Below are 26,761 nucleotides of genomic sequence, written 5' to 3'. Positions count from 1 at the left end.
ATCGGAGGCATTTCAAGAAGTTAGGGTTGAAACGCAACCGATGCAAGTTGTTGAAGATTTAACAGATAGGTTGGATGATGAAAGCCGATCTTATGTTGAAATAGGAGCATCAGATGATGAAGAGGAAGAAGATCAAATCATCATGGGTACCTCAGAAGACGAATATGAAGAAGAGGAAGCTGATGAAGAGGAGGAAGCAGATGATATTGAAGACACTTAAAACTTAGAGCAATTTTACTGTTACAAATTGATAAATGTATATGCAATTAATATTATTAATGAAGAATTTCAATGGTATTCACTTTGTTTGCTCGTATTTACCACATGTTCTACAATTCATATAATTGTATAAATTCATTTTATCTAGGTTCTGATATCTGCAGTACAGATGGCTAGAGGCAGAGCGTTTGATTCTGACGCGTCCGGCAGTGGTTCGCGTGGAGGTCGTGGACCTGGACGCAGTGCCCGTGGACGAGTAGGGTCGATCCCTCGTCCTTCGTCAGCTACGTCTGGGGCTTCGTCATCTGCTCAGCGACCAGTACTGCCGCCATCACATCCTTCGTCAGGTACGTCTGGGGCTTCGTCATCTGCTCAGCGACCAGTACTGCCGCCATCACATCCTTCTTCAGGTACGTCTGGGGCTTCATCCTCTGCTCAGCGTCCAGTACTGCCGCCATCACAGCCTTCTGCTCCTTCCTCTTCTACCCCCGTTTCTGGACCATTATAGACTCCAACAGCTGCACAGTCACCCACTGTGCAAGGTAATCATAAAATTTCATAACTGTCATTTTAATTATATATTAATTATCTAGAAATGTATAACATTTGTCATTTATTTTGCAGCTTCATCAGATCCACGTATCACCCTCAGTGTGGTAGCGGGACAGTAAGTACTTATTCAGATTTCTGTAGGCATATTTTGTAATTATATTTTGTACTTATTCATATCTGTGATGCTTTCGTGTAATTATATTTCACTTCTGTTTTTTTTTTTCAGCATATATCCATCTTCTCGAGCAGCGAGGCAAATTTTGAAGATAATCAAGCTACAGCTGCATAAAGAAGGATACACATGGGATGCCGTACCACAAGAGGCGAGAGACTTTATTGGGAGGAGTTCCAGGTACTCTTTGGTTTAAGTTATATCATCATTCAATGTTTACAATTCAAGATAAATCCTTAGTGTTTAAACGCTATATTTCATTTTTTTGCAGAAACATTTCATATGGGACGAGGCCATTACAGCTATGCTGAAAGTAGCCTGGGAGAAGATATGCGCCGATCGATACGCTGACTTCACGTATAGGATGAGAAAAAGCGGGTAAGAAGCAGCAGTGCGTGTCTCAGGAGATATGGGAGAGCTGGCAAAAGGCTTGGGAGGATCCTGCATTCAAGAGAAAGCGGGAGATATTTGCACAAAACAGGCGTAGTGAGACTGGCGGTGATGGAGTAGGACCTTCGCGACACACAGGCGGATCTATATCTGCTATAGAGACAGCTCGATTATTAGTAAGTGACCTAGTCCATTTACAATAAACTGATGTTTAATGAAAGGACATTATATATATTAATATATCATGAATAAAATTTATTACAGGCTAAAGAATTAGGTCGTGAGCCCACACCGATGGAGGTGTTTACATACACTCACACGAAGGACCACGATCGTAATACCTTTGTCGACAGACGTGCGCTGAGCGTCAATGTAAGTAACAATGAATAATATTTACATTACCCTCTAATCATTGCGAAGATGTACAAAGTTCAATATAATAAAGCTTGCAATTGCATTGATTAATTAATTTTTTATTTTCAGGAGAACTATACTACAGCTCGGGAGCGTATTGTTACTTCTCACACCGATGAATCCGAAGCTGAGTCAAGAATTGACGAGGTAGCGCTTTATCTAGAGGCTGTAGGGGGCGAGAAGAAGAGGAAGGTATACGGCATCGGGTCTCAGGCATCACAGTTTTACACTAGGCTCAGCAGCTCACGCTTCTACAGCCAGCGCAGCACCGCAGCCGGAGCACACTGACTCGCACTATGATGATGATATACGGGCTCAGCTTGCTGATCAGCAGAGACAGATTGCAGAGCTTAGAGCGCATGTGCTGCGGCTGTCCGGTGAGCACCGTGCTGGTACTTCTTCCTCTGATCCTGCGCCTGCTACAGACCGACATGTTTCGACGTCTCAGCAGCAGCCACTATCGGCTCCTGATCCCGATGCTGCAGGCGATACCTTGCTCACCCCTCCTGGCGCTACATCACATCCAGTAGGTACTCCTCCCGGCGATCCAACATCGGATCCTGCAGATGAGCAGCAACATATATAGATTTGATTTCCGACCTTTTATTTTTTTCATTTGTATTTTCATTTTTAATTTGTTCAGAACAATAAAAATTACATTTTTATACTGTTCTTGAATTGCGTGGTGTATATATGCATTTATGTCAACTTTCACAGGTGTAGAAAAATTTTGGTTTCAAAATAATATTTAATTTTTTTTATTCCCTTTTCATTTTTGCGACCGATTTGCGACCGATTTGATACCAAAAAAAAAATTTTGAATTATAAATTGCAACCGATTTGCGACCGATTTTAAAAATTTGCGACCGATATTCTGTGACCAAATTTGCGACTGAATTTCCAATTAATCACGACCAAAAGTTGCGACCGATTATTCAATTTTGCGACCGACTTATCGGTCTCTAATTTGCGACCGATTTTCTCATCGGTCGCAATTTATATTTGCGACCAGTGATTTTGCGACCGAAAAAAGTCGGTCGCAAATCGGTCGCACAGTACAAATAGCGACCGATTTTGCCATTTTGCGACCGATTGGTCGGTCGCAAAATGGCGTTTTTTTTGTAGTGTAGATTTCAAAAGAGAACTCTCATTTTTGCTTTACCTGATGAAGAAAATGAAGATGAAGATGATCTCTTGCGGACCCATTTGGATAATAGTGGCAACTAATAAAGCATTTGCGTAAATAAATTTATCCTAAAATAGCATTGCCACATTCAACCTGAGCTCTTTGTACAACATTTTTCACACTCTCTCCACAATCTGAATCCCCACATCACCTTCACATTGCCCCAAAACGTACATAGATTGATAGCTAGTAATATAATATCCATAGCCACCAAACCATACCATTTGTCAATACACAAAAAGGCTGTGTCCCTTCTCTCCTCAACCAATCCTTTTGAATCAAACATTTAATAGAGAGCAAATAAATGCAACATTTAGGGAACATCCAAAAATAACTGACAGGACATTTCATTCAAATTGTCAATGCCAATCAAAATCTTAGTGTTCTAAGACATATATTTCCTCATTAGTGAAAATGGAAATAGTAAGTTAAAAATAACAATTAATTGATATCATAATACTTATAAAAATTCTTGAACTTTCTTCGTCTGATTCCCAAAGTTTATATTCACGTCCAGAATTAAAAAACTAGAAGAATTCAAAGAGAAAAAAAGGTAAATAACTTGCAAAATAGACGAATTAAGTTAAAAAGTCTAATATCTAAACCACAAGACCATAAATAGTTTTAAATAAAATAAATTTGTTGCATTAGTATCATTATAGTTTTACAAAACACAACTACAATTAGATGCATTACTTGAAAATATGAGTAAGAACAACTATCAATTTTTCTTTTTTCACTTTTCTACCTCAGCTTCCTATTTGACAATTGTTTGCTATGCATGCATGCCATGTCAAAATATTTACCTTGTAATTTGAACTCAATTGAACAAAAGTTTTAAAAAATTAGTTATGATTAAGTATCATAATAAATCAAATTAATTCAATCATTAATTTGTGCAACAAATCTATTCTTTTATTTTGAATTTGACAAAACAATAATAATAATTGTAGTAATTATAATTATTATTATTTCTTCATGGGAAGAATATGGAATGAGGTTCCACTTTACGAACTAACTTGAAAAAATTCAAAAGTTCTTAATAAATATTTCAAACAAATAAAATTTCAAACAAAGAAAGTTTAGTAGTATTAATAGCTTCACAATCCTATATTTTTAGAGGAAAAGATGGTTATAAAAATTTCATAATTATACAAAAACAAAATAAATTATGAAAACTTTAATTATTGAAAATGAATTATGGCCAATCATTATCAAAATTAAAAAAGCAACAAACAAACAAACAAAATAAAATAAATTAATTAATGGGAATTAATTTATAATCCTATTACTTCTATTACCATCTATCGTCTTTTTCCTTTAAGATATTCCAAAGCCACTCGCTTGTACCAAACATTGAAATAGGAATTAAAATCTCATTCTCATTTTAATATTAAATTTTATCTGAGTCCCTAGTGAGACACATATAGTTCCTCAAATAAAAATAAATTGATGAGTTAAGAAAAGATATGAAATTCATTCAAAATGCAAATTCAAAAAAATAATAATTTATAATCAAAACATTATAATCTAATTAAAGTTAATAAACAACAATTCAAAATGAATGTATTAAAGGCTAAAAAATAACCAAAGATAAAGAAATTATATCCACAATATAAGAAAGTAGTCAAACTTCACATCTTTGTCCTTTAGATACGGGTCCATATCATTGCTTGGGTAGTAAGGTTTTATAGTCCTTTACCGAATAGCTCAATGTCCAAGTTAAAAAGGTAAGTAATACATAAAAAGAGAAATAGTAGTCAAAATATGTTCTTGTAATACCTTCATCCTCCTCATCATAATTATTCATGTCATCAGTTATGTCATCGAATTTGGTTGTTGGCTTGTTATTCTTAGGAGTTCTACCAAGTGCTTTTTTTGTGGACTTAAGTGGTAGGTATCTAAGGCAAAAAAATAAATACATAAATATGTAACACTAATATTAATTTCACTTACAAAATTACAGGTTTGGTTGATGTGTTGCTAGCGGTAGAATTCTTCCTTCTCTCTAAATAGGAATAAGAGTACCTCCATCAATGCTAAGCTTTGTAAAATTCTATTCTTTTATGTTTTCTAAAAATAAAATATTATTCATCAGATCTTGAACCAAGCAGACAAAGCCCACTTACAAGCTTTGCAATGACTACATGAAGATCATTTTGGTCTGAGACGACAACTTCATCCAAGATTGGAGCCAATTTTTTACCCTTATTGTTTTTGATGCTATAGGTGCTGCATTAAATACGCATTGATTTGATTCACTTGTATGCTTACAGGGGGACGAAAACTATTTAATTTTGAAGGTCATGAGGCTCTGATTTACTTAGAAGAATGAACAGTAGAATTAAATCAAAGGCAGTAGATTATCCAATTGAAACAAGAAATTATCTTAAGATTCAATAGAAAAAGGAAAAAGTTAATTGGCTATAATTTTTTTTAATCCAAGAAACATAAAGCATAACTAAGATAGAATATAAACATAACTTGTCATTCATAAATTATAACTGCTCATATGATATTATTGGACAATAAACTAAAATAACACTATAATCAAATAACACTGCAAGAAAATTTTCTGATGGAAAAGAGCCCATAAACGCAATACAAACACAAATTTTCAATTCAAATAAAATAAAACATCATGCAAATTATAAAAGCACAAAAATTAATGTTATAGATCAAACATTCACATCCACCAAAGACAAAATTATTCCAAACTAATCCTTGCCTTAAGATACAAATAAATGCAAAACGAAAAAGAACTCAGATTAAGAATCCAGTAAAATTTATACTTTCTCTTCATCCAAACCAGAAAAAGATAAGGAAAGGAGATGGACTAAAAAAAAATATAAAAAACAAAAGACAATAATGAGCTAACATCGACATTTCAATTAATCAGAGCAAAAAATTTAAACTACAATTTCTGCTGAACCTGAAAGAAATTAAAAAAAAAAAATAGAAATCACTTTACCTTTAAAATCAATAATCATGCAATTCTACCTTTTTTTGCATGTGATATTTTCACTAATTTATCATAGATGTAGTACCATAAGTTCAAAAAAATGAAAAAGAAATCAAAACATAAATGTATAAGCATATTATATCATATAAACATAGATCCAAATATGAGAAAATCAGATTAGATAATAAAAACAAACCATCATAAACAAAAACATTAATTTTAGTACCATTTGAAGTAGATATTTATTTATTTTAAGCATTTGAGAGAATTCAATTTGAATTTTTTTTAACCTAATTAAATACAGACATGCAATTTTTTTGACTTTAGATGCTATGTACAAGGATTATTATACAATCTGTAATATTGACAATAATTATAACAATCTCGTAGTCTATTAAAAAAAGTACAATAATATTAAAACCTATCAATGGCAGTTTAACTTATTAAGAGCAATCTAAATAAGAGCTTCACCTTGGACTGCCAAACACAACAACTCGACATGATTACATTAATATTGAGCATGTAAATTATTAAAAGATAAAACTCATCTTTATTCTTCTAGCAACAAAGCATTTAAGAGGAAAACAATAATAAAAACTGACCTAGAACACAACCTCGATTATGCTTTGTCCATCTAGTAGCTTCAAGGATGTGACATCCTACTGAATCGAGTCGTTGCATTTAGCGAGTTGAGTCGAGTCGGAACGAATCAGAACCCGGTTCGAGCCATAAAAATTAAATAAATAAAAGAATTGGACTTAATTGAATGAAACATAAAGATGTAGACTCAATTGAAATAAAAGAATAAGGATTATGACCTAATTGAAATAAAGTATAAAGTTTAGGTAGTAAATGGTAAAATATTGAAAATTTAGGTACTATTTGGTAAATTTTTAACATACTAGAAGATATACTTGGAGGTTACCCGAAAATTCCATTCACTTTACCTTCTCCATCTTCTCCTTTGTCTTCTTCCTTGACTTTACCTTGTCCATCTTCTCTTAAATCTTCCTCCATTTTCTACCTTAATATTCAACCTTTCAAGCATTAAATTCAACCTATAACTCTATCCAAGTAAGTTGAATTTCTTTAATTTCATAATTTAGTGAGATTTTGGATGATTAATAAGATGTTATTATGTATAGGAGAGGTGAGCTCAAAGTGAGAAGAAAAAGGAAGCTAAGAAGAAGGCTTAAAGCTTTTTGGTTGAAGGTTTGATATCGCTTTTAGTTCAACAAATTTTCTTGCATGAGACTATGTGTAGTGTGATGATAGTGATAAGATATGTTGCTGAATGTTGAGTACTAGGTCTAAGAATGTTGATTAAGCATGGGATGCATTGAATAAATAAATTGGATATTGATTTCATGCTGAAACAGGTTTGTTTGAAAACTGACCAGTAAATTCAACCTGAATTTGAACCTCTTTACCGATGGAATTAGGAAGTGGTATAGAAGATTTATTTGTTCCTTTATGTTTTATTTGTCTATGAGCTTTGGATTCGCCTAAATCGGACTTATAAATTGAAAGATATGCCCAAAATAGTACAAACTATGTAGGTTGGAAATCAAAATCTGGGCGGACTGGGAGGTGTACTTTAGCTCAATATTTGACTACTTTACCAACATATTTCAAAGAGGTCATAAATACATATTTGTACCCTAATGTGTTATCTGACCATAGAATTTAGAATCACCTAAATTGGCCTTATAAATTGAGAGATATGACCAAAATGGTACAAACTGTGCAGGCTGGAAATCAACAGCTGGGCAGACTGGAAGTTGCTACTTTAATTCAATATTTGACTACTTCACCAACATATTTCAGAGAGGTGGTAGAAGACATATTTGTACCCTAATGTGTTAGATGACCATACAATTTAGAATCACCTAAATTGACCTTATAAATTGAGAGATATGACCAAAATGGTACAAACTGTGCGGGCTGGAAACCAACAGTTGTGCAGACTGGAAGTTGCTACTTTAATTCAATATTTGACTACTTTTCCAATATATTTCAAAGAGGTGATAGAAGCCATATTTGTACCCTAATGTGTTAGCTAACTATAGACTTTAGAATGACCTAAATTAGACTTAAGAAGAAAGAGTTATACTAGAATTTGTGAAACATGTGCAGGCTGCCCTAGCAGATTTTAAGGCTACATTAGAAATGTTGTTGGAATGCATATGTAGATTCATTCAGCCTAAGATTAGTACTTAAATCAAAATAAAAATTTACTAAATTAAGTTACATAAAGATTAGTAAGAGTTGCGTCACGGGTGCAACAGTTAGATTAATTTCATGCAAGTTCCTTTACAAGTTATCAATTGTTTGCATTATTACTCATTCGCTATTACTTGTAGTTGTCTATAAAATCCTTTTAAAGCATGAAACAGGTTAGCAAAGTATAGAATGATACAGCATATAGGTAAACAGTATGGTTTATGCATTTTATGAATAATACAGATAATATGCTCCACTGAGGTTAGGTAGAAACTACATAGATAAGGCTATGTCGTGACATAGGATATCAACTCTGCGTCCCTTACAGTTTGGTACTCCGGCTATAGGCCATTGAGTGGATATGATTTATATACGGGTCATAGCAACCCAGCCATACAGTATTCATCCAGTTTCATACAATCCTTCTTATCACTTCAGTTTCACTGTAACCTTATGAAGCCATACAGTTATGAAATTGCGTTATTTATAATACAGATAATATGCTCCACTAAGGTTAGGTAGAAACCACGTAGATAAGGCTATGTCGCGACATAGGATAGCAGATCTGCGTCCCATACAGTTTGGTACTCTGGCTACAGGCCATTGAGTGGATATGATTTATATACGGGTCATAGAAATCCAGCCATACAGTATCCATCCAGTTTCATACAGTCATTCTTATCACTTCGGTTTCACTGTAACCTTATGGAGCCATACAATTATAAAATTGCGTTATTTATAAATTATACGATATTTAATAAAAATTGCATAATTCATACAGCATAATGAACAGCAGGTAAGACCATGAAAGTATAATGATATGTGTGCTTACATGCTTATTTATTTAATTCTTATTAAGTTGAGATATCAACTGAGCTTTATTTGCTCAGCGAGTTACTTATTTTAACTCGTAGGTTTTGGGTCTGGACCGTAGAGAGTCATATTTACAACTGCTACAGTTCATGTTTTGAAGACCCAGTCTTCAGGGTAACTACTCATTTTGATATTTTGGTTCTGTGGCATATACAGGGCACATAGTTGGGCCCATTTCATTTTGGAAAATAGTGTAATGTCTTGTATATATTAAATAAATGTCTGTATATAAATGATGTATAAAGCAACAGCATGACATAATATTTAGCATACAGGATGATATCAGCATGACAGGACATAGGTTCAACCAGATTATAGCGTCTCGGCTCGGTTCATTCGGGTTTACGAGTGGACTGGGAAGGGATGTTACAAAGGATCTACAATAGAAGCTTACTTATTAAATTTTTGTTAAAGAAATGGAGTTGTTAGACAGACAGGCCCATGCAACAAAATGTACTAAAGATTAAAGAACATGATTATCAAATAAATGCACATCCTTGCCATTTTGTTATCTCCATTTTGAAATACGATGGAGTTTGGAAGTAAGTTAAGTTATGACTCAATTGTTCTTCAAAATGTTAAAACTCACAATTATATGAAGCAATAGAATGCTTCAAACTGAAACAAAACAAGCCAGAAATAAATATATGTATATATATGTTGATCGACCCACGTTTCAAGTTTCTGATTGTGACACCCACTTTGCTAAGTAAACAAAAAAAACATGGTGCCCACTTCAACTTCTCCTACCCATTTATGTGCCTTCTTGCATAATAAGAATGTGTTGGCTCAAGCGTCAATTTTATCTTGAGATTTTGATAATTTTGCAAAACAAATAAATTTAATATTCTTATATGTGCTAAAATTATTTTATGCAGATTTTTCATATGAAAATTGCTAAAGAAAGCAAGTTCCTACAAATCCAAGATTCTTTGAAGACCATTAAGATTATTGAAGATTTTTTAGTGGTTAGTATCTTAGGATATATTGTAGGATAGAGAGAATATTCTTTTATAAGCTCAAAAATATTTTTTTCTCTCTCAATATAATTTTCAGAAATTGCCTTAAAAAGAAAAGTCAAATCTTGCTCTTTTAAATTCACTTACCTAAATGAAAAAGATTTTGGCTTAATTATTTTTGTCAAAAAATAATCAAGTATTTGTAAAAGATTCACATATCTTTTATTTTCGGAAATTACCTTAAAAAGAAAAGTCAAATCTTGCTCTTTTAATTTCACTTACCTAAATGAAAAAGATTTTGACTTAATTATTTTTGGCAATAAATAATCAAGTATTTGTAAAAGATTCACATATCTTTTATTTTCAGAAATTACGTTAAAAAGAAAAGTCAAATCTTTGCTCTTTTAATTCTACTTACCTAAATGAAAAGGATTTTGACTGAAATATTTTTGGTAACAAATAATTGAGTATTTACAAAAGATTCGTATATGTTTTTATTTTTGGAAAGTCTAAATACTCTTTAAAACTAAAGATCATCGTTTTCTAAACACGTGATCCTCACCCCTCTTATAAAAGACGTTTTTCTTCTTTTGAAAACATTAACGTTTTTACAAGAGTAAGAGTCCATTCAATAAAAGTTTTAAATCTCTCAAAGCTCTCTCTTCAAACCCCCTTATTTCTTTTCGTCTATTTGCTTCAAGAAATATTTTTTAAAGAGAAAAGAAAGTTTAATAATAACATTTTTTGAAGAATAGTTTTGTACTTTAAATATGTTTTCTATTCTTTCTATGCTTATAATTGCGTTTCTTTCTGTCTATATAGATTTTGTAATCTGTTGTAGACTAGAGGTTTTTTAAATAAAAACTTTTGTGTAATAGCTTAGGTAGAAAGCTATGGTGTGATAGGTTATCAAGTGACCTTCTCCTTGTGTGAGATTCTAATGTCTTGATGTGAGTTTTTGTTTTCAGCGAAAATAGAAAGGGTTGAGGTTGAGTAGAACCTTTGGAAAATAGTGGGACAAAGGTTAGATCTAGGTGTTGACCTATTTCCTCATAAAGTTGGTTTGTCTCTTACCTTGAAAAGAGATAACGTAGTGGAGGATCTCAAGATGAGTCTTAGGGAGTGGATGTAGGCGAGTTAGTGCCGAACCGCTATCAATCTATGTGTTTATCTTCTTTTATTTTCTGAAGTTCTACTTGATTATATTCTGTTTACACAACTGTTAATCTTTTTAGAACAAAATAAAATAAAAATAAAGAAATAGGAAGCATTTTCACTTTGCAGGTGGTGGAGGTCATTAGAGAGAGTTGGAGAAGATGTTTGAGGAGGTATAGTGGCCGATTAAGGCTTTTAAAAAAGAAGGGAAGACTTAGGGTTGGATTTGTGTGTGATTTCCGAAGTCAACTCTCACTTGTAAAAATCGAATTCGCAGCATGGCACGGGGGTGCTGGGTAGCACGGTCTGGCGGTGTTAGGTAGCACAGGGGTGCTAGGTAGCATGGCCTGGACGTGCTATGCACTGACTCTCTGAAGAAAATTTTTGTAACAGCCCAGCCCATGGTAGATATTGTCCGCTTTGGGTGCCAAACCTGGCCTGAACCCTCACGGTTTTGTTTCTGGGCCAGGGAAAACCTCCGCTCTGCCAGCCCAAAACGCGTCTACCATGTTCAAGGTTGCCACCCTTTATGTATAGGACTTCCACCTTGTGCGTAGCCGATGTGGGATTCGCCTAAGGTGTAGTGCCCCAAACCTGGGATGTCACATACACCCCCCTTAGGGACTCAGCGTCCTTGCTGAGGTTTGCCCCACCACCGGCCAGAGGGACAAGGCTTGGCTCTGATACCAAATTGTAACAGCCCAGCCCATGGTAGATATTGTCCACTTTGGGTGCCAAACCTGGCCTGAACCCTCACGGTTTTGTTTCTGGGCCAGGGAAAACCTCCGCTCTGCCAGCCCAAAACGCGTCTACCATGTTCAAGGTTGCCACCCTTTATGTATAGGACTTCCACCTTGTGCGTAGCCGATGTGGGATTCGCCTAAGGTGTAGTGCCCCAAACCTGGGATGTCACAATTTTAGGTTGATGAGCATGGGGATAATGGGTAGCACGCCCTGCCTGTGCGAGAGCCTGACTCTGGGCATAATTTTTCTCTAGAGACAGCATGGGGCACTGGGTAGCATGCCCTGCTTATGCTAGAGCCTGACTTTTTTTTTCTCTGGAGATAGCACGGGGGTGCTGGGTAGCATGCCCTACCCGTGCTAGAGCTTGACTCTGGCACTTCCAATCAGTTTTCAAGCCCTCTTGAATCCTTCCTTGACCTTGAACATGAGTGTAAAACACAAAACAAAAGAATGGTTTAAAGATGGGAAAAAATTGAAAAATACAAATAAAAAAATTGCAAAAGAAAAGAATGAAAATTATGGGTTACCTCCCATTAGTACTTATGTTTAAAGTCTTTAAGCTCGACTTTTGAGAAGTTCATCAAATAAGGGCTTTCGCCTATAGTATGTATCATGTAATATCACACATGAGTCTTGGTTGAAAATACCCTCAAGATTAGCTAGTTTGAGAAAATTTATGCTCGTCGTATCAACAACACTTGGTTTCGAATGATGAACTTGGGGAAAAAAACTGTATTAGATCATGAAGAACACAATTTATTGAAAGTGGTATCATTAGAAAGAAAGGATCTCCAAGTGGTGCATGTATAAAAACCATTGATGAGCTCAAATCAATGGTTTCAATTATTTCCTGATCCACCAATATCGCTTTCTGCTTGTCTTCATTATCTCACCCGATGCTCCTTCCAGTTGTACCTCACTTTTTCATGGTCATTAATAATCGTGTCTGAAAATAAGAAAGTGAGATTTAATCCGTCTTCAGAGGAGCTGTATTCTTCACATGCAGGCTTTACTTTTTCTAAAGGTACAATTTTTCATGAAGTTTTCTCATAATCTACTATGCACACATCATCTTGATATCTATTAGCTACTGGATTTGCTCATTGGCCTATTTATATCTCCAAATTCTTCGTTGTGTCTTGTTGGATCTTAAAACTCTCAAGAGCTTCATTCATAAATTCCATGTGAGATTTAGTAAGGGCAGCAATTAAATCCTTAATTTCATTCTCTTTTTTCTCTTCATCCTTAAAACTTGAAGGGTATTGGTGTCTCCAACCCTGTAGTAAAGGATCTGAATGCCAACGGTAGTCAAAATCCACCATATCATTTAACATATGAAGTAGACATGGCCACGGTTCCGGAACTGCCAGTTCCAGTTACAAAAAATTTGGAACCCGAACCGAACCGAATCGAAAATTGATGGTTCCAATTCCGATTTGGAACTGAACGGTTCCGGTTCCTTAACAGTGCCAAAATCGATGGTTTCGACCGGTTCTCCAATCGATTCTCCTACCGGTTTTTCGGCGAATCGCATAATTGTAAAATAAAAAAGTAGAGAACATTTTTCTTCAAAAATTAAAATTTAAAAATTTGTGAAATAATTTCTAAAAAAAAATACACTTCAAAAATTAAAAAAATGCTTGAATTTAATTTATTTTTTTAAAAAAGACTTGAACTTAATTTATTTAAAAAAAAGTCTTCAACTGAATTTATTTTTTGTTCAAAAAAGTTGGAACTTAATTTTTTTTTTAAAAAAAAAGGGCTTGAACTTAATTAAGTTGCCTACGTATCCTCTTGGGGTTTAGAGGAATCAAAGCACACGTAGTTTTTACTTGCCTTGTACCAATTTTATCCCTTTTACCTTAGTCGTTATTTCCACTGCCGGTTGGTGTTCCCATTGAGGACCCATCATAAAGATCATATAAGTATTCATTTTCTTTGATATTCTATTATGCTCTTGGCTTTGCTCCAATTATCCATGCATGATTATGCTTCTAGTGAATTAGGTGTCATACGAGATCGTGTTTCATCAAGTATTGTTTTCTCCTTGACTAAAAGCTTGTTCAACCGCAACAGTGGAGACCGGAGCTGCTAAAACTTGTTTTCCAATTAGTGAAAGGGTTGGGAATGTATTGGCGTGATGACTCCACTAATCTAGAATTGGAAAGTTATTATCTGCAAAACTAGTACGAAACTTAAAAGAAATGGTAAGATAATTATTAAATTCGGAAAAAGAACCGGATTTCCTAGGCCTTTTTTGTCTTTGTAGTAATATGTGTTCAGCAACACCAACACTTACCCTTTTAATTGAGAATGATCAATTATTGAATAGAGAAGAATTAGAAGAAGTAGATGAACTAGAATATTGAAAAAATTCAGTATATAATTCTATAATATTTTGTCTACCTTCATGCAATACTATATTTATATTAACACTATCTTCTATATCAAGATTTAATATTTCATAATAAAGAGTTAAATATTTAGATAAACTTCAAATATACATCTAGGATCAAATACACAAGCAACAAGAAAAAGAGGCGGTATATTTTTTAAATAAGATAACCATTTTTTTCATTGATAAAACACAATTTTGTAATAAAATATCATTTTCAAATTCTTGAAATGCACTAACAATATTAATGCATATAAGCAAAAATAAATGAGATGTGGGACAATAAATCCCACTAAATTTACATGTAGCATCATTAAAAATTTTTAAAATATCTAAAATTTTTGCACAAATATCCCAATTTTGTGGATATAAATTAATTTCTTCAATATTGTTAGTAACAAAAATACACAACAATTCTTTATATGAAAAAGACTTGTTTAATAATTCATATGTTGAATTCCAACGAGTTGGGATATTCTTTGGAAAATGTTTTGGTCTTTTTTTATTTTCCTTACAAAATTTAGCCCAACTTTTCATCACTTGGGGATGTCCCCATAAATATGAAATAGCTTTTCTAATTGGAGAAATAAAAGATTTAAGAACTTTTAAACCATCTTGTACACATAAATTTAAAATATGGCATGCACATCTAATATGAAAAAATTTTCCGCCAATATTTGGTTCACAAATTGATTTAAGTTCAATAATTGATTTAGTGTTAGCAGAAGCATTATCAAATGTAATTGAAAAATTTTTTTTGGTCAATTTATATTCATCTAAAATTGAAACAATTATTCTATAAATATTATTTGCAGTATGTTTATCATCAAAAGCGCAAAATGCAATAATTCTTTTTTGAATTTTTCAATCATCATCAATCCAATGACATTTAATACTCATATAAGAATGCATTTGCTAATGATCACTCCAAATATAACAACAAATTAAAACACGAATTTTCATTTTAGAAAATAAAAGTTCTAACTCTTTTTTCCTTTTTTTATATAAAGAAATAATAGTTCGTTTTACAGTATTTCTTGGCACTTTTTTAGCAGAAGGATTTAAAGCTTTTTAACAATATTGATTAAAACCTACTTTTTTACCAAAACTAAAAGATAAATGTTCCATAGAAATCATTTTAGCTAATTCTTCTTTTTGTTGTTTTTCAGAATATTGAAATAAAGAAATGTTATAAGATGCGTACCCGGAAATTTGTGTTTGACACCGATTAACTCCTATTTTTATTGGATGTTTTGCCTCCAAATGCTTCCAAAATGATCCATAACCGTCTGATTGTTTGAATTTATAAGATTTTCCACAATAATTGCAAATTACATCGAACATTTTGTCGCCTTTGAATTTCTTTATGAAATGAATGGTGAATATGTCGGAACTTTGTCTTGCTCTTCGAAAAACTTGTGTACCTTGCTCTTGCTCTTGCTCTTGTTGTAAATGCTCATCATTAAATTCAGATTCTTGAGTAGAAATTTTCAAATTTTCATTTGGATATCCCTCAAGATTATGTTGGTCGAGAGTGAAATCGAAGATGTCGTTTATAGGGATAGATGAATGTTACGTTTCTCCAATCTTTCCATTGCCCTTAGTGGAATTTGAGTTTCCTCTACTTGCCATTATAGGAAAATAATATGTAATTTGGAAATTTGAATAAAAAAAATTAGAGAAAATAATAGAGATTGGAATTTGAAGAAATTAATTCACAATAATTTAGACAAATAATTGGAGATTAGACTTTGAAGAAATTATCTTGCAATGTTTTGGACAATAATTTATGAATGAAAATTAGAGAGATTGTAGAGTAGAGAAGGATAATATAGAGTAGAGAAAGTAGAGATAATTTTGTGTGAGGGGATTGTAAATGGAATGAGGTATTTATGATAAATCTAAAAATTTATTTTTCCACAAATACCCTTGAAACTAACTATTATGGAGCCGTTTATAGTTGTTATGAGGGGTAATTTGGGGATTTCACAAAAAAATTTGAAAAAAAAAAGTTGCTGCTGGAACCATCGGTGTTAGCCGTTACAAACAGAATTCAAATATTCTTGGAACCGCCGGCTTGAACCTGCGGTTCCAACCATCTGTTCGAACCGTATGGAAAAGCCAGCGATTCCAGATGGTTCCGGCTGGTTTTTGGAACCGCCGATTCACGGTTCCAAAAATGATGGAACCAAAACCAAACCATAGGCCACTGGTTCTGGTTCATGTTCGGACCGGTTTCGAACCGTTAATCGTTGATTAGTTTTTATTTCTAAATTCTCTTTTATTTATTATTCTTTATGGGATTATTCATAAATTTAATTGAGTTTGATTCATTTACTATGTCGAACTAAATATCTTTACTGGGGATATAATGTAACTTAAATTCAACTCCAGTTTATAATATTAGATTTGATGTTTTTTTTATTCAAGTAAAATTCCAAGTAGAGTTTTTCCACTAGATTGATTTTTTTTCATTAATCACTGTAGAGAGAATGGATTTTAATATGAACAAGGTCATAAATTTCATGGGAATAGCAACTTGATACGAGAGCTAAACGGTTTCACTCGTGGGAGATTTTCATAAAATTAAAAATCTTAATTTATGAATTCTTGAATAATCACAAGAATTTAATGATTTAATCTATGTTTGGTTGTGCCATTGAGAGATGGATAATTGAAGTATGTTAAAATAGTTAATAAAACATCGAAAGAGCTTATTAGTGAATTAGGGTTATTTCTCTTTGTTGAATAATTAAAATTGATTATCAAACTAATATGATAAGTGGATAGAATTGAGTGAAGTCAAAATCCCTAGTAACTTTTAGCCCTCGATTTCTTTTCAACAATTTCTTGCTTGATCTCATTCTTGTTGTTTTTATTTTAATTCTTTTATTTTCAAATACATTCTCTTTATTGTCATTTAAATAATAATAGGTTAACATAATTTTGGTATTTAGTATATAATCTTCGTTGGACGATACTCTACTTACTCTTTATTACTTATTTGCAATTTTATACAGTTGTGAAAAAGCCTGTCAAGTTTTTGGCGCCGTTGCTAGGGATTGGTGTTACCAATATCATTACCAATTAACCTATTATTAAGTTAGACAATTTTTTATTTTAATTTTTTTTGTTAATTGAAATATATTATTTGTAGTTTTTCTTTATTTTTGTTGATTTTTTTTCATTATATTCTAGCAAAGTATTTTGAGATGTTTCATCGACAAATACTTGCATATTTTAGTCAACAACACTCAAAGCCATTTTATGCCGCTTGGGCAAGATTTAACAAATTGTTGGAGAAATTTTCTCATCATAATTTTATAAATAAACATCACATTTACATATTCTACTTTGGATTAGATGAAGAAACAAGAAGTTGGGTAGATAGTGGATTTTCGGCAACTAGTATTCACCTTCCTGAAAGTGGCTATGGAGATGTACTACAAATTAGGGGTGGCCAAATTAAGATTCCTGGAATCTGAACTTTTGGAGATAGAAAACTGTTTAGGCTTTATATTTCTCCTAACTAAAACTCTCCCAACATCTAAATAGGACTCCAGGTTTAATAACGTACATCCCATAATATCTTCATGTGGGCAGCACGGGCTTAATATGAAATTTCGGTCAAAGTTGAACTCTGCAAAGTAGTACGGGGGTGTTGGGAAGCACGCCCTCGGTGTGCTATTTACTGGAAGTCTTTGACAATTGATCTTCTCTTGTATTTTTGGCGGGTTTCCTATAAAAATCTTATAAAATTCCTCTAAGATCAAGTGAAATATGATTCAATGAAGTTTTGTAACAATAAAGCTTTGGTTTGATCTGTATTAAACTAGGAACAAGAACTGTAACAATAAAGCAAGAATCTGTGTATGTGGAAATTGCCATTCTGATACTAAGTTGATTTCCAAGATTTCAATGGAGAAATATTGTAGGGATAGAAATTAGAAAGCACTTTCATCATTACCTTGCTCATGTAAAGACTATTTATTGGTGGAAATATGAGAATTTATATGTAATATATATTTTTGTTGTTAAATACAATTTTTCATTCTCATTTAAGCTGAATGATAATTTTAATTCACAAATGCTCGTACAAGGAAAACCCCTTCTTTATTTATAATTTGACGATGGATTTACACAGGAATTCTTATACTAATTGATAAAAGGAAATGCTTAAATTGAAATACACATCAGTGAATTTATGCCTCAATATTGGATCTCTGGTTAAAGGAGTTTTTTCTTGCAGTAGCCAGGACAGTCTTGTCAGCAACTATGAAATAAGCTGCTCCAGCAACTGCAAATAAATTAAAATTTTCATTAGCAGTGAAGAAAATAAAATAATAAAGAGAAAATTAACAAATAATTACTGTTTAGATGGTAATTAATTAATTAATTAACCTGTAGAGATTATGAGAGCTTGAGCAGTGTGGTTAAGATTGGCTCTTGCCCAAGGCAGCATTCTTGCACTGGCAAGCTACACATAAGAAAAGAACTCAATAAAAGCTGAAAAATATATTCAATACACGCAATATTTAATTCTTAACAAATAAAATGTATAGAAATAAGGAAGATAATCACTTACAGTTGGAATGGCAGTGGCAATGGTGGCCATAACAGCTGCTTTAGCTCCTGCAACTACTCCTTCTGTTCATCCATAAAACACAATTTAATTATTATCAAACCTTAATTAACAAATAATTAGAAAAATTAACTACAAATCTATAACTAATAAACCCTAAGAAGATAAAGAAGAAAGAAAAAAAAGAGACGATACCATGAGAGCAGCGTTTAGCCATGGCCAACTTTTGGTCTAGAGAAGCCAAGGTAGTTTGCTCAAGAGGAGAGCGAGCCACATTGTGTTTAGCCATTATGAACTTAATTAAGATAATTTATTAATTAGTAAGTAATTAAACAGAGAAGTTGAATAAGTAGAAAGAGAGAGGTTTCTGATTACTGAAACTGTGGTTGAAGAGGAAGAGAGAGTTGGTTGGATATTTATAGGGAACTTTGGACAAAGAGAGCCCCAGGTGTTAGGATAGAGTTTGATGGTTTCACTTCAATTCTAAGTTTTAACTTCTAACTAACATCTTCCATTAGTCTTTTTTTTTTTTTTTTCTTTTTTTTGCAATGCTAACTGCCCTCGTTTCTTTATTAAGTTACACGCAAAAGGCAGCAGTAGATGTTTGATGCCACTAAAAGAGGAACATTTGGAATTAAAAATGGAAAATATTTCATGGCAGTGGCACACAGATTTGTTTTTCTTTCAACTACTCATTTTTTAACTTTTAGTGTAATAGTGATTGAGTCACCTACAAAATCTAAAAATCAAAATCATAATTATAGCCTAAATAATTTATTTCTTTTAAGTTTAAATAAATTAAATTACTTTGGAGCTTCTTAAAGCTTAATTCGATAAAAAAAACTGATTCAAATTCATTTAATAAAACAAAATCAATCTCGAGACTACTTATCGAATTTGTTTAATAAATGAGCTAAAATCAAACTTTAAAATGAAGAGAGCAGGTAAAATAATAAATGAACTCAATTTTAAATTCGAATTTATAAATGAATCACATTGTATTTAAATTGTAAACTATAAAAGAAACTGAATTTGAATTTAATTTTTTAAAGTTGAATTGAGTTTAAATTCAAGTAAATGATTTCAGTTGATTGATTAACTGTCTTTAATATTTTTATTATATCCAACACTTCGATCTCTTATTTATTTAAGAGATCTGAATTCTTTTTACTTATAAAAACTGCTTTGATAGATCGCATAAGTTCAATGAACTGAAAAACAGGTATTAGTGTAAACTCTATCCGCACGTGTTGTACACTGTGAACACAAATATCTAAACAAATAGTTACTTCTTGAAACTCTCTTTATTTTCCTGGATTCATCAATCGAAAGCCCCTCGTTTACTTAAAGCTGCCTCAAAAACCATGGGTAGTCCATAGCCCTTCTTGTGCATTGTGCAATTCTCATTAGATTAGCACGCGTGTCTTATATGGATGGGTTAGATTGATGGATAGACTGCTTTTAGTGCACAGAGCTCTTTTTTGTTGATGGTTTCGCCTCAGTAGATGGTTTGGTTGGTGGGTGTAGTTGTGTACTGTCTGAGTCTCTTTGTTCAATAGTTTTCTTTTTATGAAACATAAGTTATTAAAAAATCAAAAATAAAATTATCTTTAATGGTCTATATTAACCCAGATCAAGGAGTCTCATATATTCAATCTAGAATCAATAATATAAGTGAAAAAAAAAAACTAATAAATGAATGTTGGAAAATAATAAATGATAGACTCTAAGATATCAGTAACTATTTTTAGAGAAAGATTAGTATTTAGAATTTTATTGCTTTGAGAGCTCTATCTTTTGAGAAATAATGTTGTTGTATATATAGAGTTCTTTCTTGAGCTTCAAGTCAATATTTAATTAGGAAAACTTACATATTTCTATTTAGTATTTTATGTTAAATATTTATATTAGTCTCCATTGGAGACTTGCATATAAATTACTACTAAGTTTATGGTAAGTATTTATATTCTATCAGATGTCCCGCCTTCATTTTTAGACATTTATGTCTAAATTATTATTCATTTTCAATCCATGTATTACTATTTTCCATTATCATTTTATGGGAAATAATTATTTTGTCCTTGAAGTTTTACAAAATTAATCAACTTGTCCTCGCTTTTTTGCATATTACGTATTTAGTCCATAAGATTTAATTCTGTTTGATCAAATGATTCTTCCGTCCAAAATTAAAGGTTTTTCCCGTTAAATAGCAACAAAAATACTAAAATATGCTTTAATAAAATAAATATTCACCAACCATGCATTTTCGGCTCTGCCTTTATCCCTCTCCCATTTTATGTTGCCTACTGTCAGTAGATATCAACAATAGAAAGGAAGACACCAAATTAGGCACAATAGCTGTCTTAACCCAATCAGTCTACTTAATTATATTCAATTTCAAATTTGCACTCAGAGGATTCGTAGCCATGGCAGTCAAGAACCCGGAAAATACTGGTGTTTGGAAACAAGTTAACATTAACCTTTCCTCTGATGAACTTTTTATTTATGTTGTCCTTCCTCTCCACTTAATCCCTCTCCACAACTACCCCTCTCATCCATCGAATCTCCAATTGCGCAACTCTCTACCTGACTTTCAGACTTTGAACCCGAACCCAAATCTGAATCCAAACTCAAATTCAAACACCAAATATCATATATATAACACCATAGCAAAAGAGATAAAGAAAAGTAGTTCGATAACGACGACAAGGAGAGAGAGAAAATAAAGTTAAAGTGGAGCAACCTCAGGAGTCGAATGGTCACTTTGCAGTAGATCCGCAAGGAACAGGTGTAACCCAACTCAGATTTTTCCCGAAACTCCTAGAGCCTATAAGGAGAGTAACCCGGATGGTCTGAACGTATATTGATATGAATTCAGTTTTGATCTTGTGGCTCTAATTTATTTTCAATAATTTGCCAACTGGCAATGACGGTTACTTTTCTTAGTTTAAGAGTGATAGAGACCTCAATAAGAGCAACTCTTTTTGTATTTTTTGTATTTTTGATTCTCTCTCAAGAAATGATTTGATTTTCTCAGTTGATTTCTTCTTCTTGACTATGATTGCCATGAATTAGCTTGTCATGGTATCAGAGCATCAGGTTACTGAAATTTGATCTTAAGTTTTTCTCTGCATCAATCAGAGCAAATGACGAATCCCGATGATTTGGAGCCCAAAAGATCTCAGATTGCAAGATCCGAAGCTGAATTGACGAGTGATCCTCTGAATTTAACTAATTCAGATCATCCTAGACTGAATCTAGTCAGTGTACCTTTGAATGGAAGCAATTATCATTCTTGGAGCAGATCCATAACTATAGCTCTTAGAGCGAAGAATAAGCAGGATTTCATTAATGGAAGGTATAAGAAACCTAAATCTAATTCTCCTGTGTATTAGAGATGGATGAGAACAGACAGTATGGTAGTTTCATGGCTTTCGAACTCGATATCGAAAGATATCGTTGAAGCTTATATTCAAATTCAGCCAAAGAACTTTGGGATTAATTATTTCAAAGATATGGTGATAGTAATGGACCTCTTCTCTACCAGATCAGAAGAGAGATTTGTAGTTTTAGCCAAGGAAATTACTCAATAACAGTGTATTTCACAAAACATAAACAAAAGTGGGATGATTGGCTAGTTTAAAGAAGTTTCCTGTTTGCGGTTGCCGTGCAGCAAAATTCTTTGTGGATTTTGAGAACGATGCAAGGTTGATTCAATTTCTTATGGGCCTAAATGATAGTTATGATCACGTGAGGAATCAAATTTTACTGATGGATCCCTTGCCATCAGTTAACAAAGCTTATTCAATGGTCCTGCGTGTGGAGAAGTAAAGAGAAATGAGCCATTTTACTGTTGAATCTAGTGAATCTTCTACAATTATGCTTGCTCAGGGTAATTCAGGTTACAAGAAAAGCAATTTTAAGGATAACAAGAACAATTATAAGAGAAGAGAGAATACCGGAAAGGAGAACCAGTTTTGTGACAATTGTAGAACCAAAGGCCATACAAGGGAGACATGTTTCAAGATTATAGGATATCCTGATTGGTATTATGAGTTAAAGCAGCAAAAGGGTCAGTCACAAGCTCATATGGTTGATAATGCAGGAGAAACTCCTTTTGATGTCCAAATGAAAATTCAAAAGGACCTACAGCTGAATGGAGTGAGAATCTCACTAAGATCATTCAACAAGAAGTTATGAAAGCCATGAAGGGCAAGCAGATGATGACTGTAACTGATGAGAATGCATATGTGGACAATTGTTCTTTTGCAGGTACTGCATCTAACAAGGTTTTTAAAGGTATTGATGATAAGAACATAGGTGAATGGATCATTGACACAGGGTGTTCTGACCATATGACCTATAACATTTCTTTTTTTGACACATTACACAAATTAGCCAAGCCAAAATCTGTGAAATTACCTGATGGAGCCATAAAACTAGTTCATTATATAGGAACAATAAAGCTAAATGACAGAATTATTTTGACCAATGTGCTTAATATACCTTCTTTCAAATGTAATCTGATCTCAGTAACATCATTAACCAAAACAAATAAAATTACAGTTAAATCCTTACCAAATTGTTCTATTTTTCAGGATTTGCAGAGTAACGAGAAGATTGCCATTGGTCGTGAGCAAGATGGGTTATATTTGCTAAATAAAAAGTCTTTTGATATTGTAAGTAGTAAATATATGGTTACTTGTACTGCAAACAGTAGGAAAATACAAAAGTTTAAACTTTGGCATTCTAGGCTAGGACATGTTTCTAATCAAAGATTGAAATATGCTGGTGTACTTGACCATGATGAATTGTGTGACATTGTATGCTCAATATGTCCTATTTCTAAGCAATCAAGAGTACCTTTTCCTACAAATGTTACAAAATCAGATAAATTATTCCAATTAATACACATAGATCTGTGGGGTCCTTACGGTGTGCAGTCTATAACTGGAGCAAAATTCATGGCAACTATAGTGGAAGATAAATCTAGGTATACATGGGTGTATATGATAAACACTAAGCATCAAGTTTGTTCAGTTCTAAGCCATTACTTGAAGTTAATTGAAACACAATTTGGAGTTAAAGTGCAAAAGGTTAGAACCGACAATGGAACTGTGTTCTTGAATACTCCATATAGGGAATTATTTCAATCTAAGGGTATAATGCATCAAAGATCTTGCATATACACTCCCCAACAAAATGGGGTGGTAGAGAGAAAACATAGGAGTTTGTACAGATAGCAAGGGCATTTATGTTCCAAGGTCATTTTCCTAAAAATATCTAGTCTGAATGTCTGTTGGCAGCAACTCATGTTATAAATAGAATACCTACTGTGGTTTTAGATTGGAAGTTTCCTTATGAGGAATTGAATGGTAAACCTCCTGATATCTCATATTTCAGAGCTATTGGTTGCCTTTGTTTTACAACAAATACAAATCCTCACAAAACAAAATTTGATCATAGAGCACAACCATCAGTTTTACTTGGTTACTCCCAAAACCATAAAGCATATAAATTGTTCAATATCAACTCTAAAACCATTTTTCATTCTCGAGATGTACTTTTTCATGAACAACAATTTCCTTTCCAAATTTCCCACTCCATTACCAATGATACACCTGTTTTACCAAATATACTAGAACCAGTTAATGATTTTCATCATGATCTTGAAAATAATTCATCTTTATCAAATTCCCCATCTTCCGAACCTTCAAACTTGCTTACCCAATTACATGATTCATTAGACATTCAAGAGAGGCATATTATATCAGATGCACATAGTCATTCAGATCATGAAACTAGATTAGAACATATAGATTCTCAACCAGTCATTAGAAGGAGTAATAGAGTGAAATAAAAACCATCTTGGCTTCAAGATTTTGTGGCAGTAGCACATACCAGTGGCACATCATCTGTTGCTCAGCAATCTATCTCAGGTATTTCTACTCTCCATCCCTCTTCTGCACTTTTACCTACATCCTTATGCATTAGTCCATCATATACTTCTTTTGTATCCAATGTGTCAAAGATTCCAGAGCCTGTTTCTTTTCATCAAGCTAATAAAGACCTTAATTGGGTACAAGCCATGCAAAAGGAACTTGCAGCCTTAGAGGAGAACAAGACTTGGGTTCTAACTAATTTACCAAAGAGTAAGAAACCTATTGGTTCTAAATGGGTGTATAGGGTAAAGTACAAATCAGATGGGATTGTTGACCGGTATAAGGCACGTTTAGTTGCCAAGGGTTATACACAATTATTGGGATTGGATTATACTGAAACTTTTTCCCCTATGGCTAAACTAGTGACTGTTAGAATATTTTTGGCAGTTGTTGCTTCTAAAGGGTGGTCCTTGCATCAATTGGATATTAATAATGCATATCTCCATGGTTTTCTTGATGAAGATATATATATGATACCTCCAGCAGGTTACACAAAAGCCATTCCAGGACAGGTCTGCAAGTTACAGAGATCTTTGTATGGCTTGAAGCAAGCAGGCCGTCAATGGAATAAAGAACTTACCAAGCATTTAGGAGAGTATGGGTTTCAACAGTCCCAAAATGATCATTGTCTTTTTACAAAAGGTACTAACAATGATTTTTTGCCTTTATTATTATACGTAGATGATATTTTGATTACTGGATTTGATGAAAAGTTGATTGTTGATGTCAAACAGTTTTTACATGACAAATTTACTATCAAAGATCTAGGCTATGCTAAGTTTTTCTTAGATTTGGAGATAGCTAGATCAGAAACGGGCATTTGTGTTACACAAAGAAAATATATAATGGATTTGGTACAGGAGGTTGATATACAAGATGCCGCAATAGTACATACTCCTTTAATCCAGGGTCTAAAACTTAAACCAGATGATGGTGATTTATTGAAGGATCCTGAACAATATCGAAGTTTAGTGGGCCGCTTACTCTATCTCAATTTGATAAGGCCAGATGTAACTTACTCAGTTCAGCAACTGAGTTAATTCATGCAGGCCCCTACTACAACACACTTAAAAGCTGCTATTCATGTGTTGAAGTACTTGAAAACTTATCCAACAATAGGATTGTTTTTTCCTGCCACCAATTCCTTTCAACTATAAGCTTTCTGTGATGCTGATTGGGCCTCTTGCCTCACCACTAGAAAGTCTCTTACTAGATATTGCATTTACTTTGGGAATTCCTTAGTTTCATGGAAAACAAAAAAGCAAAACACTGTTAGTAGATCTTCTGCAGAGGCTGAGTACTGAGCCATGGCTGTTACTGTGTGTGAGTTGAAGTGGATTTCTTATGTGCTTCAAGATCTCCAATTACCTTTGTATCTTCCCATTCCATTATTTTGTGACAACCAGGCTGTTTTACACATAGCAGCAAATCCTGTGTTCCATGAAAGAATGAAACGTATTGACATTGATTGTCATGTGGTTCGTAATCAGCTTCAAAATGGGTTCATTAACACTGCTCATGTGCCGTCAAAACACCAATTAGCATATGTGTTTACAAAGAATCTGAGTTCTTCTATGTTCTCTCGTCTCCTTTCCAAGATTGGATTGGTTGATTTCTCACCAACTCCATCGTGAAGGGGGGGGGTGAAAGTATATTGATATGAATTCAGTTTTGATCTCGTGGCTCTAATTTAGTTTCTGACAGCTGGCAGTGACGGTTACTTTTCTCAGTTTAAGAGTGATAAAGACCTCAATGAGAGCAACTCTTTTTGTATTTTTTGTATTTTTGATTCTCTCTCAAGAAATGATTTGATTTTCTCAGTTGATTTCTTCTTCTTGACTATGATTGCCATGAATTAGCTCATCATGGTCACTTTCTAGTTTGGACAATGACATTAAGGCGTTCTGTTTGCTGTAATGGAAGATAACAAGACTGGTGGTATGGAGCCGATATGAAATCACGTGAAAGAGAGGAAATAAAGGTTTATTCTAGT

The 26,761-nt window shown here is 33.3% G+C and overlaps 1 protein-coding gene across 1 annotated transcript; it reads right to left on the bottom strand.

Moving 5' to 3' along the window:
* Positions 1-18,338: 18,338 nt before the first annotated feature.
* Positions 18,339-19,226, bottom strand: LOC149498398 (early nodulin-93-like). Its single transcript, XM_089718204.1, has 4 exons — positions 19,022-19,226; positions 18,830-18,891; positions 18,646-18,721; positions 18,339-18,541 (listed from the first exon to the last, which is right to left on the bottom strand). Exons 1-4 carry the CDS (start codon positions 19,113-19,115, stop codon positions 18,447-18,449), a joined length of 327 nt encoding a protein of 108 aa, XP_089574330.1. The 5' UTR covers positions 19,116-19,226; the 3' UTR covers positions 18,339-18,446.
* Positions 19,227-26,761: the final 7,535 nt, after the last annotated feature.

The sequence above is a fragment of the Jatropha curcas genome, chromosome 2 (assembly GCF_041381405.1).
Source record: "Jatropha curcas cultivar XTBG-Jc1 chromosome 2, XTBG_Jcur_1.0, whole genome shotgun sequence".
NCBI lineage: Eukaryota > Viridiplantae > Streptophyta > Magnoliopsida > Malpighiales > Euphorbiaceae > Jatropha > Jatropha curcas.
This window is presented reverse-complemented; position numbering and strand designations above follow the sequence as displayed.

Excerpts from the sequence above, each read along its gene's own strand:
- LOC149498398 (XM_089718204.1), bottom strand. The coding sequence starts at position 19,115 with ATGGCTAAACACAATGTGGCTCGCTCTCCTCTTGAGCAAACTACCTTG. Across the intron at positions 18,722-18,829 it reads TTGCCACTGCCATTCCAACT|CTTGCCAGTGCAAGAATGCT; the intron begins GTAAGTGATTAT and ends TCTTATGTGTAG. Across the intron at positions 18,542-18,645 it reads AGCTCTCATAATCTCTACAG|TTGCTGGAGCAGCTTATTTC; the intron begins GTTAATTAATTA and ends ATTTATTTGCAG.